The sequence below is a fragment of the Lithobates pipiens genome, unplaced genomic scaffold (genome assembly GCF_037356315.1).
Source record: "Lithobates pipiens isolate NorthernLeopardFrog02 unplaced genomic scaffold, aLitPip1_a1.2 Scaffold_16, whole genome shotgun sequence".
Taxonomy (NCBI): Eukaryota; Metazoa; Chordata; class Amphibia; order Anura; family Ranidae; genus Lithobates; species Lithobates pipiens.
Genome location: NW_027507748.1, coordinates 650,378,885 through 650,398,699, shown reverse-complemented (window position 1 = coordinate 650,398,699; position 19,815 = coordinate 650,378,885). Strand labels below are relative to the sequence as shown.

The window sequence follows — 19,815 nt, the reverse complement described above, 5'->3', positions numbered from 1 at the left end:
TGAGATATAGCACATTGTTATGGATTTTTCCTGGCTCAGACAATGAAAACAAAACTAATAATGTAACTGCAGAGAACGCATATAACAGACTGTGTTAAAGCATATGTTTAAGTTTACGTTTAAGTTTATTTGTCACATCTTATTTTATACCCAAGCTGAACAATGGGATGGTGTGAGATGTTATTAAAACCCAGAGAATAATCTCACGTTTCATATGTCAGCAGCTTTCTCTAAGCCTGGGTTCACACTAGCGCGATCTCTGAGATTGCATGTGATTTGCACTCGCACCACAGGTGCCGATCACATGCGATCTCTGAGCAATGCGAGTTCAGCCATACAGTTGTATGGCTGAACTCGTATTGGATTTGCACAGAAAATAATGCAGGGACTTTTTTTGCCTGCACTAGAATCGGATCACATGTCTTTCTCACCCATGCCATCTGATTCCTGTACGAGTTCACTCTACGATCTGTGAACTAAACTTGGGGGTGCGACACCCGCAGCAGTTCGCACAAGGTATTGTGAACTGCCTGCGGGAGAGGAGTGATGTGGGAAGCTCCACTGCACTCACTAGTGTGTACCCAGGTTAAAAGTTGTGAAACTAAAACCTTGAGAAGGGAGGTGAGAGAGATAAAACATTGTAGGAAAAGTCTCTGTACAAGAAGCCTATTCTGCCTCTTGTGCTTAAATGAACAATACAGTGAAGGTCTTTTTCTTTTTCCAACTTTTTTTTTTATTTAACACCAGGGCTTTTTTTCAGCGGGAATGCAGGGGAACACCGTTTCAGCACCTCCAACACTAAATGTATGTAAGGGGTGTGGGCTGCGCTGAAGGGTCTATTGATGCTGGCTGCTGGGGGATATATTGTCACTGGTGGGATCTGTTTTTATGTGAAGGTCTATTGTTGTGGGGGGTTCTTATGTTGCTGATAGGAATCTACTATTGAAGGAGATGTCTATTGATGCTGGCTGCTGGGGGATCCGTTGTTTCTGCTGGGGGGTGTAATGTTGCTGGGGTGGATCTTTTGTTGCTGGGGTGGTATTTTGTTGTGGGTGGTCCATTGTTGCTGTATGTATGTGTGTGTGTGTGTGTGGGGTGGGTTGTCTATTGTTGTGTGGGGGTAACTATTGTTGCTGGTGTGGAGTCCATTGTGGCTGTGGTGTCTATTGTTGTGTGAGGGATCTATCGTTGCTGTGGTGAGGTCTATTGTTTCTGGGGGGGCCTGTTGTTGCTTGGTTGGGGTCCATTGTTGCTAGGGGAGTGTATTGTTGTGTTAGCGATCTATTGTTGCTAGGGTGGAATCCTATTGTTGCTGGGTCGGGGTTCATTGTTGCTAGGGGAGTATATTGTTGTGTTAGTGATCTACTGTTGCTGGGGTGGGGTCCATTGTTGCTGGGGAGAGTCTATTGTGTGAAGGATCTATTGTTGCCGGGGTAGATTCTATTGTTACTGGGGGATCTATTGTTGCTGGCTCCAGGGGATCTATTTTACTGCTTTTCTTGTTATTACATAAGTGCAAATTCCATTCAAATAATTTAGCACCACAAAATGATACTTGGGGAAGTACGGGGAGGTGGGTAGGGGGTGAGCATAGGAGCATAGGGTGCGTAGACAAGGGGGAACTTAGAAGGGGGGGAGATCCTGCACCTATTTTCGGAGGAAAAAAAAGCCTGGTTTAAGCTACCAGCAGCGTTCCGCCAACTGCTGGTAGCTCCCGCTACATTGGCGCAGAATGATGGTGTGAATGAGTATGGGGTACCCAGGGAAAAAGTGTCAATAAAAAAAACAACACACTACACAGGTTTTTAAAGTAGTTTATTATTATACGATGTACCCCATACTCATTTACATAGGGTGGGGGGCCCCCTTATTAAAGGGGGCTCCCGGATTCTGATAAGCCCCCCTGCCCGCAGACCCCGACAACCAACGGCCAGGGTTGTTGGGAAGAGGCCCTTGTCCTCATCAACATGGGGACAAGGTGCTTTCCCCAAAGCACCCCCCCATGTTGAGGGCACGCGGCCTGGTATGGTTCAGGGAGGGGGGGGGGGGGGCGCTTGCTCGTCCCCATCCCCTTTCCTGACCGGCCAGGCTGCATGCTTGGATAAGGGTCTGGTATGGACTTTGGGGGGACCCCCATGCCATTTTTTCGGCATAGGGGTTACCCTTAAAACCCATACCATGCGACGGGGATTGCGGGGTGTCAATCTTGCTGATGGAGGCGGCGATATTGACTTCCTTCTCCAGTCCCGTTGTACCTGGAGTCACGTTAAAAATGAATGGACTTTAGTCCGTGTGTGTGTGGTCATGTGTGGGAAAGTCTGCTCATTCAGAAAGTCCGGCGGACCTCCGCTGGAAAGTCTAGCGGATTGAATAAGTCCGCCAGATAGTCTGATCGTGTGTATGGGGCATTAGTGATTTCTGTTAATTTTCTATGGAGACTGTGTTTGAACCATTTAGTAAGTTAAAAGTCACTACTGTCATAGATATCATTCCCATTTGGGCAGTATATACAAACATATCCAGCAGTCACTAACATTGCTATTGGTTGCAGCATTTGGAATTAAGTGTTATTTTCCAATGCCTCAATTCGTACTGATATCAGAAAAAAGAAACATCATTTTTATTTTAAATGATATCATCATTTCAAGATTTTCTCACAATAACTGGTGTGAACCCAGGTGGGGCTTCCTTCCAACTTTATAGCTGAATCTGTTGTCAGAAGCACTCAATGCCAATTACTGTCTGATGTGTTTGATCACCACTCAATCACCTGGTTGGATTCTGTGAACACCTGAAAGAGAATCTGGGTCAGACATATTGTAAACACCCTTATGCACTTTGTTTCTTTGAAAATTTTGATCATATTCCAGCAACGTAGAGTAAAAAACTTGTAACTGTTGGGGGAAATATAGCCCTGTTTTTGGTGCCCCCCAAATAAAATTTGACAGGATGACAGTCCTTGTGGTTGCCTAGAGGTAGTTTTTACATAATACGGGGCTATTGGTAAGGCTTTTACCCATCCTTTTCCTATTTCTGCTTTAATTTTTATCCATCTGTTTTTCAAAATTTCAATGAGTCTCTCAACTTTACCACTATTTTTTGGATGATGTGTAGTATGGAAAGCTTAGTGTATATTGAGGGCTTCCATGACCTCTTTCTTCACTTCTCCAATGAAGTGCATTCCTCTGTCATTCTCTCCAGTTTCCAGAACTCTATATCTGCAAACTGTTTAATTTTCCACAGGCAGAATTTAAAACTTCTTCTAATAGACTACTGACCGCTTAGACTACTGTAAGAGTGTACTATATGCTAAAATGTGTTTCAGAATGTCATATTTAGTATGAACTATGTCAGAGACTAACATCTTAGTGACAATTTATTTGTTGTCCTAGCCTAAGTTTAATTGGCTTGGACTCAACCAAATCAGTAAAGGTCCTGGTTAGGCCTACTCCAGGGAACAATTTTAGATAATTAACCTGGCGCTAAATCCTTTATATTAACCACTTCCCGACCAGCGCACGACGATGTACGTCGACAGAATGGCACGGGCAGGCATATTGGTGTACAGGTACGTCCAATATTCAATGCCGCCCTGCCATCGGGAGCGAGCCGCCGGCGGCGCGCTCCCGCGCTGGTCGGGACCCCCGTGAGTCCGGTCGCGGGACCCGCGGACTCGATCGCCGCGGGCATCCCCCCCGCATCCCCGCGATCGTCTCACGGAGCGACCGAATGGAGGAAATGCTGTGTAAACAACATTTTTCCATTCTGCCTAGCAACTAGTGACGCTGATCTCTGCTCCATGTGATTGGAGCAGAGATCAGTGTACACTAAATGAAAGCCCAACCCCCCCACAGTTAGTAACACACCCCTAGGAACACTTAACCCCTACACTGCCACCCACTGGTTAACCCTTTCACTGCCAGTGTCATTTACACAGGAATCCCTGCATTTATATAGCAGTGATTACTGTATAAATGACAATGGTCCCAAAAATGTGTCAAAAATGTCCGATGGGTCCCCCACAATGTTGCAGTCACAATAAAAATCGCAGATCGCCGCCATTACTAGTAAAAAAAAAATAATAAAAATGCTATAAAACTATCCCTATTTTGTAAACGCTATAACTTTTGCGCAAACCAATCAATAATCGCTTATTGCGATTTTTTTAACCAAAAATATGTAGAAGAATACGTATCGGCCTAAACTGAGGGAAAAAAATGTTTTTTTATATATTTTTGGGGGATATTTATTATAACAAAAAGTAAAAAATAATGCATTTTTTTTCAAAATTGTCGCTCTATTTTTGTTTATAGCGCAAAAAATAAAAACCGCAGGGGTGATCAAATACCACCAAAAGAAAGCTCTATTTGTGGGAAAAAAAGGACGTCAATTTTGTTTGGGAGCCACGTCGCACGACCGCGCAATTGTCAGTTAAAGCGACGCAGTGCCGAATCGCAAAAAGTGGTCTGGTCTTTGACCAGCAAATTGGTCCGGTCTGAAAGTGGTTAAAGTGGATGTAAACCCACCACTCACCCAGTATAAACTAATGGCACTGTATTAATGTAAATATACATGCAAGCCTCCTGAATGTATCCCTACCTGTTAAATGTCACCCCCTTCAGCAGTAGGAGCCCCGCAAAACTCTGGAATCAGTAGGTGGGTCTCTTTGCCGGAGCTGATGATGTCACAATACTCACCACCCGCCTCTACACTCTCCTACTCTCCTATTCCTGAGTTTTGTGTAACCAAAAAAGAAAAGAATTTAACAAGTGGTTTTGATAATAAAAATAGTTATTTGACTTTTACAAAGTGATTGTCCATTCTTGCTGCCAGAAAACCCCACGGGGAATTATTTTTTTCTGTTTTTAATACAGTTACGGGGTGCACAGCTAGCTCAAATTTATGTTTATGTGCCTCCTCTTGGGAGTTTTGTGTAACATCCAGTCAAAACTCAGGAAAGGCACCATATGACTTCAGCATGCCCAATCGTGCTGAGGTGTGAAGCAACCAATCCTGGGAGAGCTTGAGAAGAAAGGAGGAGGGATGTGAAGCTGGATCTCTCTCTCGCTCTCGCTCTCTTTCGCTCTCTCTCGCTCTCTCTCGCTCTCTCGCTCTCTCTCTCTCGCGCTCTCTCTCTCTCGCGCTCTCTCTCTCTCTCTCTCTCGCTCTCTCGCTCTCTCGCTCTCTCTCTCTTCTCCCCCCCCCTCCCCTTAGATGAATAAATCAGATGTCAGTCACAGCAGTGGGGGATGAGGGGACACAAATTTATCTTACTACAAAAAGACAAGAGGATTGCTCAGTTCTGGATTAATTCTATGTGGCAAGACTGGTCACCAGATGACTTGACATCCTCAGAAGTAGAAGTCTTCATAAATTTTTTATTTTCTTTTTTCAGGTTTACATCCACTTTAACCACTTTCAGACCGGACCATTTTGCTGGTCAAAGACCAGACCACTTTTTGCGATTCGACACTGCGTCGCTTTAACTGACAATTGCGCGGTCGTGCGACGTGGCTCCCAAACAAAATTGACGTCCTTTTTTTCCCACAAATAGAGCTTTCTTTTGGTGGTATTTGATCACCCCTGTGGTTTTTATTTTTTGCGCTATAAACAAAAATAGAGCGACAATTTTGAAAAAAACGCATTATTTTTTACTTTTTGTTATAAATATCCCCCAAAAATATATAAAAACATTTTTTTCCCTCAGTTTAGGCTGATACGTATTCATCTACATATTTTTGGTTAAAAAAAATCGCAATAAGCAATTATTGATTGGTTTGCGCAAAAGTTATAGCGTTTACAAAATAGGGATAGTTTTATAGCATTTTTATTAATAATTTTTTATTATTTTTTTTTACTAGTAATGGCGGCGATCAGCAATTTTTATTGTGACTGCGACATTGTGGGGGACCCATTGGACATTTTTGACACATTTTTGGGACCACTGTCATTTATACAGTAATCACTGCTATATAAATGCAGTGATTCCTGTGTAAATGACACTGGCAGTGAAAGGGTTAACCAGTGGGTGGCAGTGTAGGGGTTAAGTGTTCCTAGGGGTGTGTTACTAACTGTGGGGGGGTTGGGCTTTCATTTAGGGAACACTGATCTCTGCTCCAATCACATGGAGCAGAGATCAGCGTCACTAGTTGCTAGGCAGAATGGAGAAATGCTGTTTACACGGCATTTCCTCCATTCAGCCGTCCCGTGAGACGATTGCGGGTATGCCCGCGGCGATCGAGTCTGCGGGTCCCGCGACTGGACTCACGGGGGCCCCAACCAGCGCGGGAGCGCGCCGCCGCCGGCGTGCTCCCGATGGCAGGGCGGCATTGAAGATTGGACGTACATGTACGCCAATATGCCTGCCCGTGCCATTCTGTCGACGTACATCGTCGTGCGCTGGTCGGGAAGTGGTTAAACAACTTTGCATTGGTTTCTAATAAACAGGTTACTTCTGTTTCTTCACCAGGAAAGGGGAGCACTAGTAGCAATACTTTTACTCTTGCCTCGGGACCATTATCCCCTTTATTAACCACTTCCCACCCAGCCAATGCACATATACGGCCGGGTGGGAGCCGTCCACTTCTGATAGGACGTTCAGGAATGTCCTTCAGAAGGAGCGGGATCGCGCGTACCCACGCAGCGGCGCGATCCCGATGTGCTCGTGTCACCCGGACACGGCACATCTCAGATCGGCAGGAGGGCTCTGTGATTGGCCCTCCTGATCACACGACGGCCGTGTCCAATCACGGCCGTCATGTGATGTAAACAAACAGCCGGTTGCTAGGCAATCGGCTCCTCCTCTCCTCACACAGAAGTCATCGCTGAGGAGAGGAGAGCAGATCGCTGCCGCCGGCTGGTGATCAGTGAGTATGAGCTGTTTTTTACAGCTTTTTACTCACTGATCATCAGTCTAGGGTCAACACACAACACACCACACAGTATAAACACAATGTCCCCACATATGTCCCCAAAACACACATGTCCCCAAAACATACATGTCCCCAAATAATAAAAACACATGTCCCTAATAATAAAAACATGTCCCCCACATATGTCCCACTAAAATCACATGTCCCAATGATTATCTGCACACATATGTACGTGATCACCTGCCCACATATGTACATGATCATTTGCGTACATATGTCCGTGATCACATAAACTAATTATTATACACTTAACGGAATTTTTTTTTACCAAAAACATGTAGCAAAATACATTTTGGCTTAAATTTATGACAAAATTTGATTTTATTGGATTTCTTTTAAAATAGAAGAAAGGAAAATATTGTTTTTTTTTCCAAATTTCCGCTTTTTTTGCGCTTATATCGCAAAAAATAAAAAACGGAGTGGTGAATAAATACCACCAAAATAAAGCTCTATTTGTGCGAACAAAATGATACAAATTTCATTTGGGTACAGCGTAGCATGACCGCGCAATTGTCACTGAAAGCACTAGAGCGATGAAAGCTGAAAATTGGTCTGGGAAGGAAGGGGGCGAAAGTGCCCTGTATTGTAGTGGTTAAGCAAGCATTTTCCTGGGTCTATGGCCAAGTATTTTAATACAATTCTGATTAATATTGGCAAAGCCTTCATACAATTTATTTGTAAACATTTTGAATAGTTTTTTTTTTTTTTTTTTTTATCTAATGCTAATTGTCTTCAGATCGTTTTCAGAATATTAGCCAAATCCAACTTGGTAGGTTTATATGGGGCTTTTAAACTTCTATTCTGTACTATATTGTACAACTCATCTATTGTGTGTTGCATATAATCTGGTGCTTGTGTGTTTATGAATGGACCGCCTAAAACCAAACTGGCAGCCACATAAGGTGGGGTCCTCTTCTACACTGTCTTCTGGCTAGACATAATAGATTTAGGCAGTACTTTTAATAAACACTTCCGCCAGGACAGTTTAATTTACTAAATAAGCTACTGTCTCCCATGTGCAAGCTATTCTCCATGTTCCTTCACTGTACAGTAGGGGGCCATAATCATGCAGAAAAGTTTGTCATGCTTGTAAATCAAATTTCCCTTCAGATTTTAAAAGTTTAGCTTTCCTTTTTGTCCATTCTACTCATTTATCTAGGGTCTCAGTATAAGTAGAACTGTACCTTCGGTTCATATATTCTCTAGTACTCCTCTTGTGCTTGGCATTTTCTGAGGGCCTCTTACCCTCTATTCTCTTAATTATAGTGACCAAGCCAGCCTTTTCTCTTCTCTACTTGTACCGATATCCTCGTGCCTCTAAAACAAATAGTACAGCAAACCTACCGATTTACACATGTAGTCTTCGCTTATCTATGTTGATAGAAAGGGTTTATGACAATAGACAAAACATTCGCAAAGAAACCCTCCTGGTTTCTTCTCCTTTGGGTTTTATTCTGATCCAACCATGCACCTCTGACCTAGGTAGCCCTGCGGGATCAACGCAGGGAACTGCAGAGGAGTAACCTTGCTCACTCTTGGTCTAGCCTGTGAAGGGGGACACAAACACATTCGCACACATTCGCACACATCCACACACATTCACTCACACACACACATTACCCAACCAGAAGGGGGGAGGGGGGGTAGAGAACATTCTAGGAAACTTCAGTCTCCGAAACGAGAAGGACATTGCAAGCAAAATGGAGTTTCTTGTGCATAAATGAACACTACAGTGAAAGTCTTTGTCAATGTATCTGCAGGAATAACGTAAGTACTTTGGAAGGACGGTTCTTAATTACAGTAAATGATAAAATGAATACCTGGATCCTACAGAACCTACCTGCTGTTTAAATTAGGAAAATGGTTTTAAAATAGAAGACCTCTTTAATCCATTTAATTGTGATTTTTTTTTTTTTTTTCTTTTTTTTCCCTGCTGTGCTTTTAAAGGTGAAGCCAACTTTTATAACTCTTTTCTGATGATCCATGAGTCTTGCAAAGCACACTGTGCCACTCCAAGACGATACATGACCTTCCTCCAAGTATATGAGGCACTTTTCAACAGCAAAAGGACAGAGCTGACCAAAAAGCAAAAACATTTACAGGTACGTAAAAAAAAAACGATTAGGCTTAAAGTGATACTAAAATCTTTTTTTTTTTTTGCATTTTATTGGGTTGTGGCAGCTCATTCGTTTTTGAAACTAATGTGCACTGCAACGTACTGTATATGTGTGTTGGGATTCAGTTTACAATAAATAACAGTGCACTGCACTACACATATACAGTTCAATGCCATAATGTGTTATGATGTGCATCATAATGTGAGGAACCCATACTTCCATGATACAGTGCTGGATGCCTAAATAGTAAATACTTTAGACACAGGTGCTGTGCGAAGAGAGCCCATAGACCTATACACAATATTCTTCAGCAAGAACAGCTTAGAGTTTACTTAGGGCTTCATTCCTTCTCTTTGAAGGGCAACTGAGCAGCAGGAAAGTGAGTATAAGGAAGTGATGGGGTAGTTTTGGAGTAAGACTGTTGCTGCAACCTACGTGTGCAAATCACAGGTTCGTTATCAGTTAGCAAATATAGATGGTGCAAAAAGTAGGCAAAAACAGAATCCACAAGGTAAAGCTGGAAGAGATCAAATCCAACAGTGGTGATGAATCATAAACATAAGCAGACTCAAAAGGCAGCTCCTGGAAGATATGAAGAAATCTCCGGTGCAAAAAAAACCCCAGAGCGGAACAATTCTCTTTACCACTTAACCACAGTAAATTAGGTTCTTTGTAACATTCACACATTAAAATGCCAGAGTATGACAGCATTTGAATTGTTTTCTAGGTTTTCAGTCATAGACATTCATTTTGACAGTTGAATTAGCAATGTTAAACAGGCCAGATTTTAATTGCAGAATGTTAATATTTAATAATTTTATTATAAAGCCAACATAATTGGGTAATTAGGATAGCAAATTAATAATAAGAGCCAAGTTTTCATCACATATACTGGTTATCAGTTTGTTGAACTGATACAGGAATGAGGAGGTGGAGAATTGCTGCCAGGACCCTTATTATGTTGAGACTGACAATAAATGTCTGGATACATCTGGGTCTTACATCTCCCTCTGAATCTCTCATTGTTGCCCATTGAAGGGGAACTGCCAGTACATCATCATGTTTTTCTAATCTGATACTTTATTGTGTAGGCTGGTGTATCAAAGCTGAATGAAGCCAAGTCTTTGGTAGATGAGCTGAAGAGGAAAGCTGGAGAACAAAGCTTATTGTTAAAAAACAAACAGGCTGAGGCTGACTCTGCACTCCAGGAGATCACCACTTCTATGCAGGTAATGATGGAATATGTAATCTGCAGCCCATCGTGATTGTGGATGAATATGAATGATAGAGTAGAAATACAGTATGTGCCTGCTAATTAAACTATACAAACAATATCGAATAACAAACTTGTCAAATCTGCCTTTCTGTTTGGCTGCCAAATACAAACTACCTAAAAAAGCAATAGAAAAATAGCTTTTTTAGGTTTTTACATAAAATACTGTGAGATAAGCAGACCACATTTATTTTCTTAGATCAGGGGACACAGGGCCATAGTACTTACTATGTGGGTTATAGGGCCACTGATAGGTGATGAACACTGCCACACCCTAAGGCAAGAAGTGTACTCCCTATATAACCCCTCCCACTACTGGGAGTCCTCAGTTTTTTCGCCAGTGTCTAAGGTGTTGGTCACAAGTAAAGATGGGCTGTGCTGAGCTCCACTGGAAGCAATCCTTGCTGGGGCTAGCCATGCTGACCGGATCCGTTCAGATGTCCTTTCATGGGCTAAAGGAATGTTACCCGGGCTTTGTGTCCGAAGAAACAAGGCTTTGCTTGCGAATGCTTCTCTTTTTAGTGAGCTATACCCTGGGATCCAGTACTATTTGGTAGTAAGGCCATAAAGTTTTACTGGCAGGGTGCTGTTGCAGGTCCAGGATTGTGCGTAACCCCTAGGTTCCCCTGTTCCTTTAGGTTCGTTCAAACTTTTTTCTGCCTGCAGCGCAGGCTCTTGAGGAACCCACCTCTAATTTGGGATCATTAAAACCTCCTCCAACTGGGGATGCTTTTCCTATTCTTGCATGGCAAAATAAGCTTATGTATTCTGAATGGGAAAATGATCCCCCTATCAAGGCACCACTAAATCCTTGGGATTTAAATTTGGTCTTATCGGCTTTGCAGAATCAGCCGTTTGAACCTTTACTGGAAATTCCCTTGGTTCTTTTGACTTTGGTTCCAAAACCAAATGGAGAGGTAAGACCCATTCTAGATCTCAAAGATCTGAATCGGCACTTAAACATCCGATCCTTTCGCATGGAGTCAATCTGAACGGTTGTTTCCATCCTGCAAGGAGGGGAGTTTTGGGCTACAATCAATATCAAAGATGCATAGCTCCATGTGTCAATATTTCCCGCTCACCAGAAAGTTCTGCGCTTTTAAATAGAAAATCATCATTTTCAGTTTGTGGCCCTGCCATTCGGTCTAGCCAGAGCATCACGGGTGTTCTCAAAAATGCTGTCACCTCCTTTAGCCAGATTAAGGGCTCAAGGCATAACAGTCCTAGCCTATTTAGACAATCTACTTTTAATAGATCATTCAGTTTCAGATCTAAACCAGAATCTGGTCACAGATGTTAACTACCTGGAATCTCTAGGTTGGACATTCAACCTAGAAAAATCCTCCTTAAAACCATCAAGGAGGTTACAGAACTTGGGGCTGGTCATAGATAACTGTACAGAAGAAGGTATTCTTACCCCAGACAAGAATCAGTTCCATTATAGGACTAATTAAACTTATCAAAGCAAAGAAAAATCCTTCCATTCGGTTGTGCAGATTGTTGGGGAAAATGGTGGCCTCCTTCGAGGCCGTCCCTTACGCGCAGTTTCACTCAAGACTGCTTCAAAGCACCATCCTGTCGGCCTGGAACAAAAAGGTTCAGGCCTTGGATTTTCCAATACGCTTGGCTCCTGACGTACGTCAGAGCCTAAATTGGTGGTTGATATCCAGCAACCTCCAAAGGGGAAAATAGTTTCTACCAGTTTTCTGGAAAGTGGTGACAACAAATGCTAGCCTTCTAGGCTGGGGAGCAGTCCTGGAAGAAGATTATGTCCAGGGGAGATGGTCCAAGTTAGAGAGGACCTTGCCTATCAACATTTTGGAGATTCGGGCAGTACGTCTGGCCCAAGTCTTGGACGGTCAGACTAGGGGATTGTCCTGTCAGGATTCAGTCCGACAATGCCACGGCTGTGGCTTACATCAATCACCAGGGGGGCATGAGAAGTCGTGTAGCCCAAAAAGAGGTGAATTATGTTCTAGCTTGGGCAGAACACAACATTCCTTGCCTGTCGGCAATATTATTATTATTATACAGGACTTATATAGTGCCGACAGTTTACACAGCACTTTATAAATATTAATTCCAGGAATAGAGAATTGGCAGGCAGACTACTTGAGTCACCAGCATTTATTTCCGGGGGAATGGTCTCTTCACCCCGACATCTTCCTAGCAATATGTCAGAAATGGGGTATTCCAGACATGGACCTGTTTGCGTCCAGATTCAACAACAAAGTCGACAACTTTGTGTCAAGAACGAGGGATCTGCTAGTATGTGGAACAGATGCATTAGTCTTCCAATGGGATCGTTTTTCACTGATCGATGCTTTTCCTCCAGTTCTGCTACTTCCGCGTTGTCTTTGCAGGATCAAGCAGGAACAAAAGGAGGTAAATCTGGTGGCCCCAGCGTAGCTCAGAAGATCTTGGTTTGCCGATATCATAAAGATGGTGGTAGGAGTCCTTTGGACTCTGCCGTTATGGCCAGACCTTCTCGCACAAGGTCCGGTATTCCATCCTACCTTACAGGTGCCAAATTTAACAGTTTGGCTATTGAGACCCACATTCTAAAGGTTCCTGGGTTGTCTCTTTTGGTAGTGTCTACCTTGAATAATGCCAGGAAACCGGCTTCCAGAATCATTTACTATAGAGTCTGGAAGGCATATGTTTCTTGGTGTGGATCCAGGAGTTGACACCCCAGGAAATATGTCATAGGTAGAATCCTTGATTTCCTGCAAATGGGATCAGAAATGAAGCTTGCTTTGAGTACTATCAAGGGCCAGATCTCGGCCTTGTCAGTATTTTTTCAACGCCCTCTTGCTTCCCACTCTCTGGTGTGTAGCTTTCTTCAGGGGGTAACACGGATTAATCCCCCTATCAAGGCACCTCTAAATCCTTGGGATTTAAATTTGGTCTTATCGGCTTTGCAGAATCAGCCGTTTGAACGTTTACTGGAAATTCGCTTAGATTAACTTTCTAGTCGAAAGAACCTTCTGGTTGCTATTTCTTCTGCTAGAAGAGTATCGGAACTAGCGGCTATTTCTTGTAAAGAGCCATATTTGATCATGCATAAGGTGGTTTTACATCCTCATCCTGATTTCCTACCAAAGGTGGTGACAGGTTTTCATTTAAACCAGGATATTGTTCTTCCTTCTTTCTTCCCAGAGCCTCTATCTAGGGAAGAGAAGGCACTACATTCCCTTGATGTAGTTAGTGATCAGAGTCTATATAAAGGCGACCGCTCAGGTTCGCAAAGCAGATGTTTTGTTTGTGCTGCCAGAAGGTCCAGAAAGGGGACAGGCAGCATCAAAATCTACTATTTCCAAATGGATTCGTCAAGTCATTATTCAGGCTTATGACTTAAAGGAGAAAATGTTTCCTTTTCATGTTAGAGCACACTCAACCAGGGTGATTAGTGCCTCTTGGGCGGTGCATCATCAGGCCTCTATGGCTCAGATCTGTAAGGCTGCAACTTGGTCTTCAGTTCATACATTTACCAGATTTTATTTAATCAATGTTAAAGGTCATGAGGATATTGCCTTTGGGCACATTGTACTACAGGCTGCAGTATGAGTCCTCTGGCCTCCTTTCTTTTTGTTGTGTCTCCCTCCCTCCAGTTGCCATTGCTATGGGACATCCCACATAGTAAGTACTATGGCTCTGTGTACCCTGATGTAAGAAAAGAAAACAGGATGTACACGGCTTACCTGTAAAATCCTTTTCTTTGATGTACATCAGGGGACACAATGGTCCCTCCCTTCTTGGTATACACTTGTATCGCTTGGCTACAAAACTGAGGACTCCCAGTAGTGGGAGGGGTTATATAGGGAGTGCACCGGGCCAACGTTTGTAAAAGAGCTAGAAGGCGGCGCAGTGGCCCGGCAAGAAGAACCGAAGAGGGGACAAGACCCCCGAAGAGGGGGACAAGACCCCGGAAGTCGGAAGAAGAGGGTGGCGGCAAAGAAGAAAGCCGAGCTCCTCCGCTAGTAAAAGAGCTAGCAGAAGATAGCAGAGGAGTCCAGCAAGAAGACCCCCGAAGACGGAAGAAGACCCCCGGAGCTGTGCAATAAACTATTTTAACCTTTGTGTGTTGTGTTTTTTTTTTTTTTTTTTTTCACAGCTGAATGGGTAGGGGTACATTGTACCCCATACTCATTCACATAGGGTGGGGGCAGGGATCCGGGGGCCCCCTTATTAAAGGGGGCTCCCGGATTCTGATAAGCCCCCGCCCGCAGACCCCGACAACCAACGGCCAGGGTTGTCGGGAAGACACCCTTGTCCTCATCAACATGGGGACAAGGTGCTTTGGGGTGGGGGGGGGGCACGCGGTCCCCCCTTCCCCAAGGCACCCCCCCATGTTGAGCGCACGCGGCCTGGTACGGCTCAGTAGGAGGGGGCGTTCGCTCGTCCCCCCCCTTTCCTGGCCGGCCGGGTTGCGTGCTCGGATAAGGGTCTGATATGGACCTAGGGGAGCCCCACGCCTTTTTTTGGCGTAGGGATTCCCCTTTAAGTCCATACCAGGTGACGGGGGCCAGCGAAGCTTCCTTCGCTGGTCCCGGCTACCTGGAGCCGCGCTCAAAATGAGCGGACTTTTCTCCGGACGGGAAAACTCAGTTCATTTCAAAAGTGCGGCGGACTGGCACACACACGGCCGTAATGTCTGCCGAAATGCGAGTCCGGCGGACAGATTGATGTGCAAAACTCTAATCTTAGTCCGCTGGACTTTTGGGTAAAAAAGTCCGCCGGAGCCTACACATGGGTGGATTGTCCGGCAAACTTGAGTCCGCTGGACTTTTCCACCGAATTGTTTGATCGTGTGTACGCGGCATAAAAATCCTGTTTTTTCAAACTTTTAAAGAAAGAACCCCACCAAACAATGATTTTCTCTTATCAGGGTCCTTTTGTTCTGTTAAATACCACTGAAAGTGTTCTGTTATATCTGTCAGATGTGATGTTAAGCCCCATACACACTATCAGATTTTCTGCTGATTTCTTCCATCAGATTTACCAAAACCATATAATATGAGGTCAAACCTTAGGAGTTTCAATGTGTATGCAATCAGGCAGGCCCTTGCATTACATGGTTTTGGTAAATCTGAAGAAAAAGATCAGCAGAAAATCTGATGGTGTGTATGGGGCTTTAGAAGTACAAACCTGTTGCTCTTTGCCTCTGCTGACTCTTGGCACTCTTCCCAGTTCTGTTTGTGAGTTACAGAGCACCTTCCACTATGATATGGAAAATTGGATGTTGTAGACCACTGTCTGATAAAATATAATTCAAGTTCATTGAGTATATATTTTTCAATTCAACAGTAAACGGAAAGTACTAGATTTTTTACATTTCAGTTAGAGTATATGTTTAGACTATTTTGATTTATTCAATCAGTCTGATTAACATTTGCTGTAGGAAGGATATCATTATCATCAATTTCTGTTACATAGCCTATCTGTGGAATTTAATACTTGATCGTGGAATGAGTGGCCCTTCACCTCCCAAGTTTTTATGCTAATTTCCTTTGGCTATGTACAGTATTCATTTTTGAACTTGGTTATACTGACTTTTTCTAATGTCGATATGTCCAAGCCTTTTACTCCAATTTTTTTTACCCCCAGGCATTGCTTCCCTCTGGCTTCTTTCCCTGCATCTCCTCCACCAGCCTCCATGGGCAATGGGTCTTAGATTCAGTGTGAAAATAGTGAATATTTATTCGCTATTGCTACACAACTGAGTGGGCTTGGAGCACAGTGCTCTGCACCACAGCCCACCATTTTTTGAAGCCTATTAGAGCCTCTAGCTCTAATCACATGCTTCACACCCTCCCCCCCCCCCCGCTATTGGAATCCATGCATCTGGCGCCCAGAATGTAGATTGTGGGCCACACACATGGATAGCGGGGGGTGGGGCCTGTGCGCCCCAATGGACGGTTTACTTCTGTTCCTATGCCTATTTCCACAAACTACACTCAAAGCTAGGTCTACACCAATATTGGCTGCGGGGGATGAGTTTTTCCAGTGCGTTTTGTGTTTTTTACATGAGTGTTTGACTCGTTTTTAATGCGTTATTTAATATGTTGTGTGTTTTGCATTTATGGGAGGTGCCTTTGTCATGCGGGAGAAAACAGCAAAAACACAGCAGAAGCATTGCATTTTGATGCATTTTTTTTAATTTTGTGGTATTTGACATATACCATAAAATGCAAGTTCACAGAACATGTAAGCAGTATAAATGAGCATGTGTACATTCAATTTACAGGTATATCCTGCCATAAAAAAAAGATCACTTGGAGCAGTTGTCAGAGGATGAAACTAAGTGTGGACAGATAGCCCAACCAACCACACAAGTGTATTAAGGTTCAGGTACCCAAACGGGCGGGTTGTAGAAATGCCTACCCTGCAGTGAAGAGGAGTTCCTCCAACTCCTTAAAGAAGTTACCAATAAAGCATTTTTATGCGTTTCTGCTGTGTTTCCATTGAAGTCTATGGAACCGAAAATGCAGCCTGCTGTAGGAAAAAAGTCCCTGACCCATTCTAAAAAATGCAGATGTGACCATGACCCATAGGAAACCATGTAAAACAGACTGTATTGCGTTTCTGCAAAACTGAAAATACACAGCAGAACATAAAGGTGTGAACCTAGCCTTAAACACATGCCCATACTCTTGTTTATAAGGTTAAAGGCCTTATAAAACAACCGGCAATGACAACTAAGCCTGTAGCCTGACTAAAGCCATGTCAAAAATTCTCTGAAAAGGAGAGGGAAAGGTGTTCTGCATTCCTGTCCTAGGTTTTTAGGGCTGCACCTCAATAGATTCTGCACAGTAAGTTAGCATTGTCACCCTGAGGCAGAAAGTGTGTTAGGATCATTGGAGAAAATAAAGGTAAAAGAAAAACTTGGAAAAAGAAAAATAATGCAGCCATCACATCTAAGGACTGGTAAGCTTTTGTATTGTCTTAGTTAGTCACTTTAGGTGTCGTGATTTTTGGTGTATATAGTTGTATACATTATACTATATGTAGATGCACTCTGTTGAAAGTAGAATTTAAAGTGGACCTTCAGCAATTTCTTTCAAATTTCCATCTATTAAATCCCCTGCCCTTGTTGTTTTAGCTTTGAATAGTAAAGCATTTTTTTTCTGCCAATAAATGTCTGAAAAAAAGACTAGGCTTATGACATCATGCACAGCTCTCTCTCTCTCTCTCAATCTTGTGAGAGTTTGTCAGGAAGGGAAAAGGGATGAGTCATAATAGGGCCAAGGAAAGCTACAGGCCTGCAGAGCCTCTTTATGTCTTTGTAAATCTAGGAAGTGAACAGGCAGCAGCTTCAGCTGCCCACAGTTAAAATCAATGCAGCCAGACTCAGTGGAGGGCGATTTATGTGGCATATTTGGCAAGTACAGAATCACAGTATATAAAATAATATGCAAAGTAGTTGGAGGGAAGCTTCAGAATGGCAAACATGTTTTTATTACAAATTATGTGAGCAGACTGCCGTTCCTCTTTAGAGCCGGTTCACACTGCGGGCGATGCGAGGCGACATGACTCGCCTCGCCGCGCTCTCGCAAGTCGCCCCCGTTCTGTACAATGGAACCGTTCTGAGAGGAGCGACTCGAGTCGCTCCGACTCAGAAAAAAGGTTCCTGTACTACTTCTGGGCGACCTCGGGGCGACTTGCATTGACTTCTATACAGAAGTCATCTGCAAGTTGCCGCTGAGGTCGCGGCAGGTCGCTGCGAGGCAAGTCGGTGTCGCCTCGCATCGCCTGCAGTGTGAACCGGCCCTTAAGGAGTAACTTCTAAGTTTGCTCCATGCACAGTTGTAGTTCACTAGACCAGTGGTATGGTTACTTCTGCTAGATTCAGAAGATATTGATTACTTTGAGTCTCAAGGTAAACTCTATGGATTAGTCTGAAATTTTACTAAACAAAAATTACACAAAGACAATAGTTTTAGTTTTTTATTGTTTTAAAAGTATAAAAGATTGTTTAAAAAGCACTGATACCGGGGGCATGGCCAGGAGCAGCATGTGAGCGGACGTGCCTCACAGAGCTCCCTGTAAGCATCCTGCAAAAGATCCTTCTCCTGACCGACCCAGCGATACAAACTGGCACCGGAACACATTGGCAGCTCCCGGAACACTGCAGGCTCACTCTGAACCCTCCGCCAGCCGTGGAACCACCATGCTGAGCCGTAAACAGCAGAAGGGAGAAGAGCTGATGCCACAAGATATCCAAAATGGTGCTGCACCGGCTCAGCGTGCACGAGGTGACCGGAAAGACCAGGGTAAAACAATACCCAAAAGACCCAAAGACCAGGGGAAAGATATGGTGTATTACACACAAAAACTGAATGACATAGCAGGGCCCCGGTCAGATGAAGAGCTGGATGCTACTCCTGACATTTTTCACATGCAGCAAACAGGAGAATCAGACACAGCATTATGCATCAGAGCAGCCTACCCCAGAGATAGCGGTGGAAGAAGAGAGGGAAGACATTGAACAGCCCACCCTAGCTGAAATTCTAAGAACAGTACAGACACTGCAGGAGAATTTGGGGGGATTAAAGGAGTAGATGGGACTGATCTGATACCATATTCAAAAAATCAGAGAGCGCACAGCAGCATTGGAGGGCCGTGTTAGCGAAATGGAGGACAGAATGGCACTAATGGTCAGAGAAATGCAGATCACTAGAACTGCCACTGCCAATGAACTTAAAAATGAGGACATTGAGAATCGTCTAAGAAGGAGCAATATTCGTATTGTGGGACTACCAGAAAAGATGGAAGGCAGAGACCCCACTGAGTTTGTAGAAAACTGGCTGCTGGAGGTTTTTGGCAAGGAGACATTTACTCCCTTCTACTCGATTGATAGGGTGCGGAGGGTCCCACCCAGACTCCTTCCACCAGGTCATCCACCACACACCATGCTGGCCAAACTCTTTAACTTTAAGGACAAGGAGATCATACTGTGCCTAGACAGGGAGAGTCGAAATATACAGTATAATGGCATGAGAGTATCCTTTTACCCCGATTTTTCGGCCGATGTACAGAGGCAAAGAGCTGAATTTGGGATGTAAAAAGGAGGCTGCAACGCTTCCGGGCCAACTATGCCATGTTATACCCTGCTAAACTTCGGGTGATAGCAGGGGGAAGGGCACAATTCTTTGACTCGGCAGCGGAGGCCTCTGCGTGGCTGGACGCAAATGACCATCTCTCGCCAAGCAGGAAGAAACGAGGAGGAGGCAGAATTAGCCCTACGTGAATATACTTAGCCGCGGCTTCTGAAAGAATTCTGTGGATTACAAATTCCCTGTGAAAGGGGTTTCAATTCTATTGGTTGCCTTAAGGCCACACGGTCGGGAGACACACACACCGGTGTTAGCAGGAAATGAGCAAAAAAATTTCCTATGCAATTAGTACAACCACTGGAGTACAAAACACGTTGCGAGACTCTGGTTACTGTATGCCTGTTGCGACAGAGTCCGGCCTGGGTTCTTGTTTACAC

At 43.9% G+C, this 19,815-nt stretch overlaps 1 protein-coding gene across 3 annotated transcripts in view; it reads left to right on the top strand.

The window, feature by feature from the left end:
- The window catches only part of DYNC2H1 (dynein cytoplasmic 2 heavy chain 1), a 694,454-nt gene that overhangs the window by 247,191 nt on the left and 427,448 nt on the right, over positions 1-19,815 (top strand). For all 3 annotated transcript variants that reach the window (XM_077484358.1, XM_077484357.1, XM_077484356.1), the window contains exons 54-55: positions 8,880-9,034; positions 10,141-10,278. In XM_077484358.1, the coding sequence (XP_077340484.1) occupies positions 8,880-9,034; positions 10,141-10,278 (293 nt within the window). The remainder of the gene's footprint in view (positions 1-8,879; positions 9,035-10,140; positions 10,279-19,815) is intronic.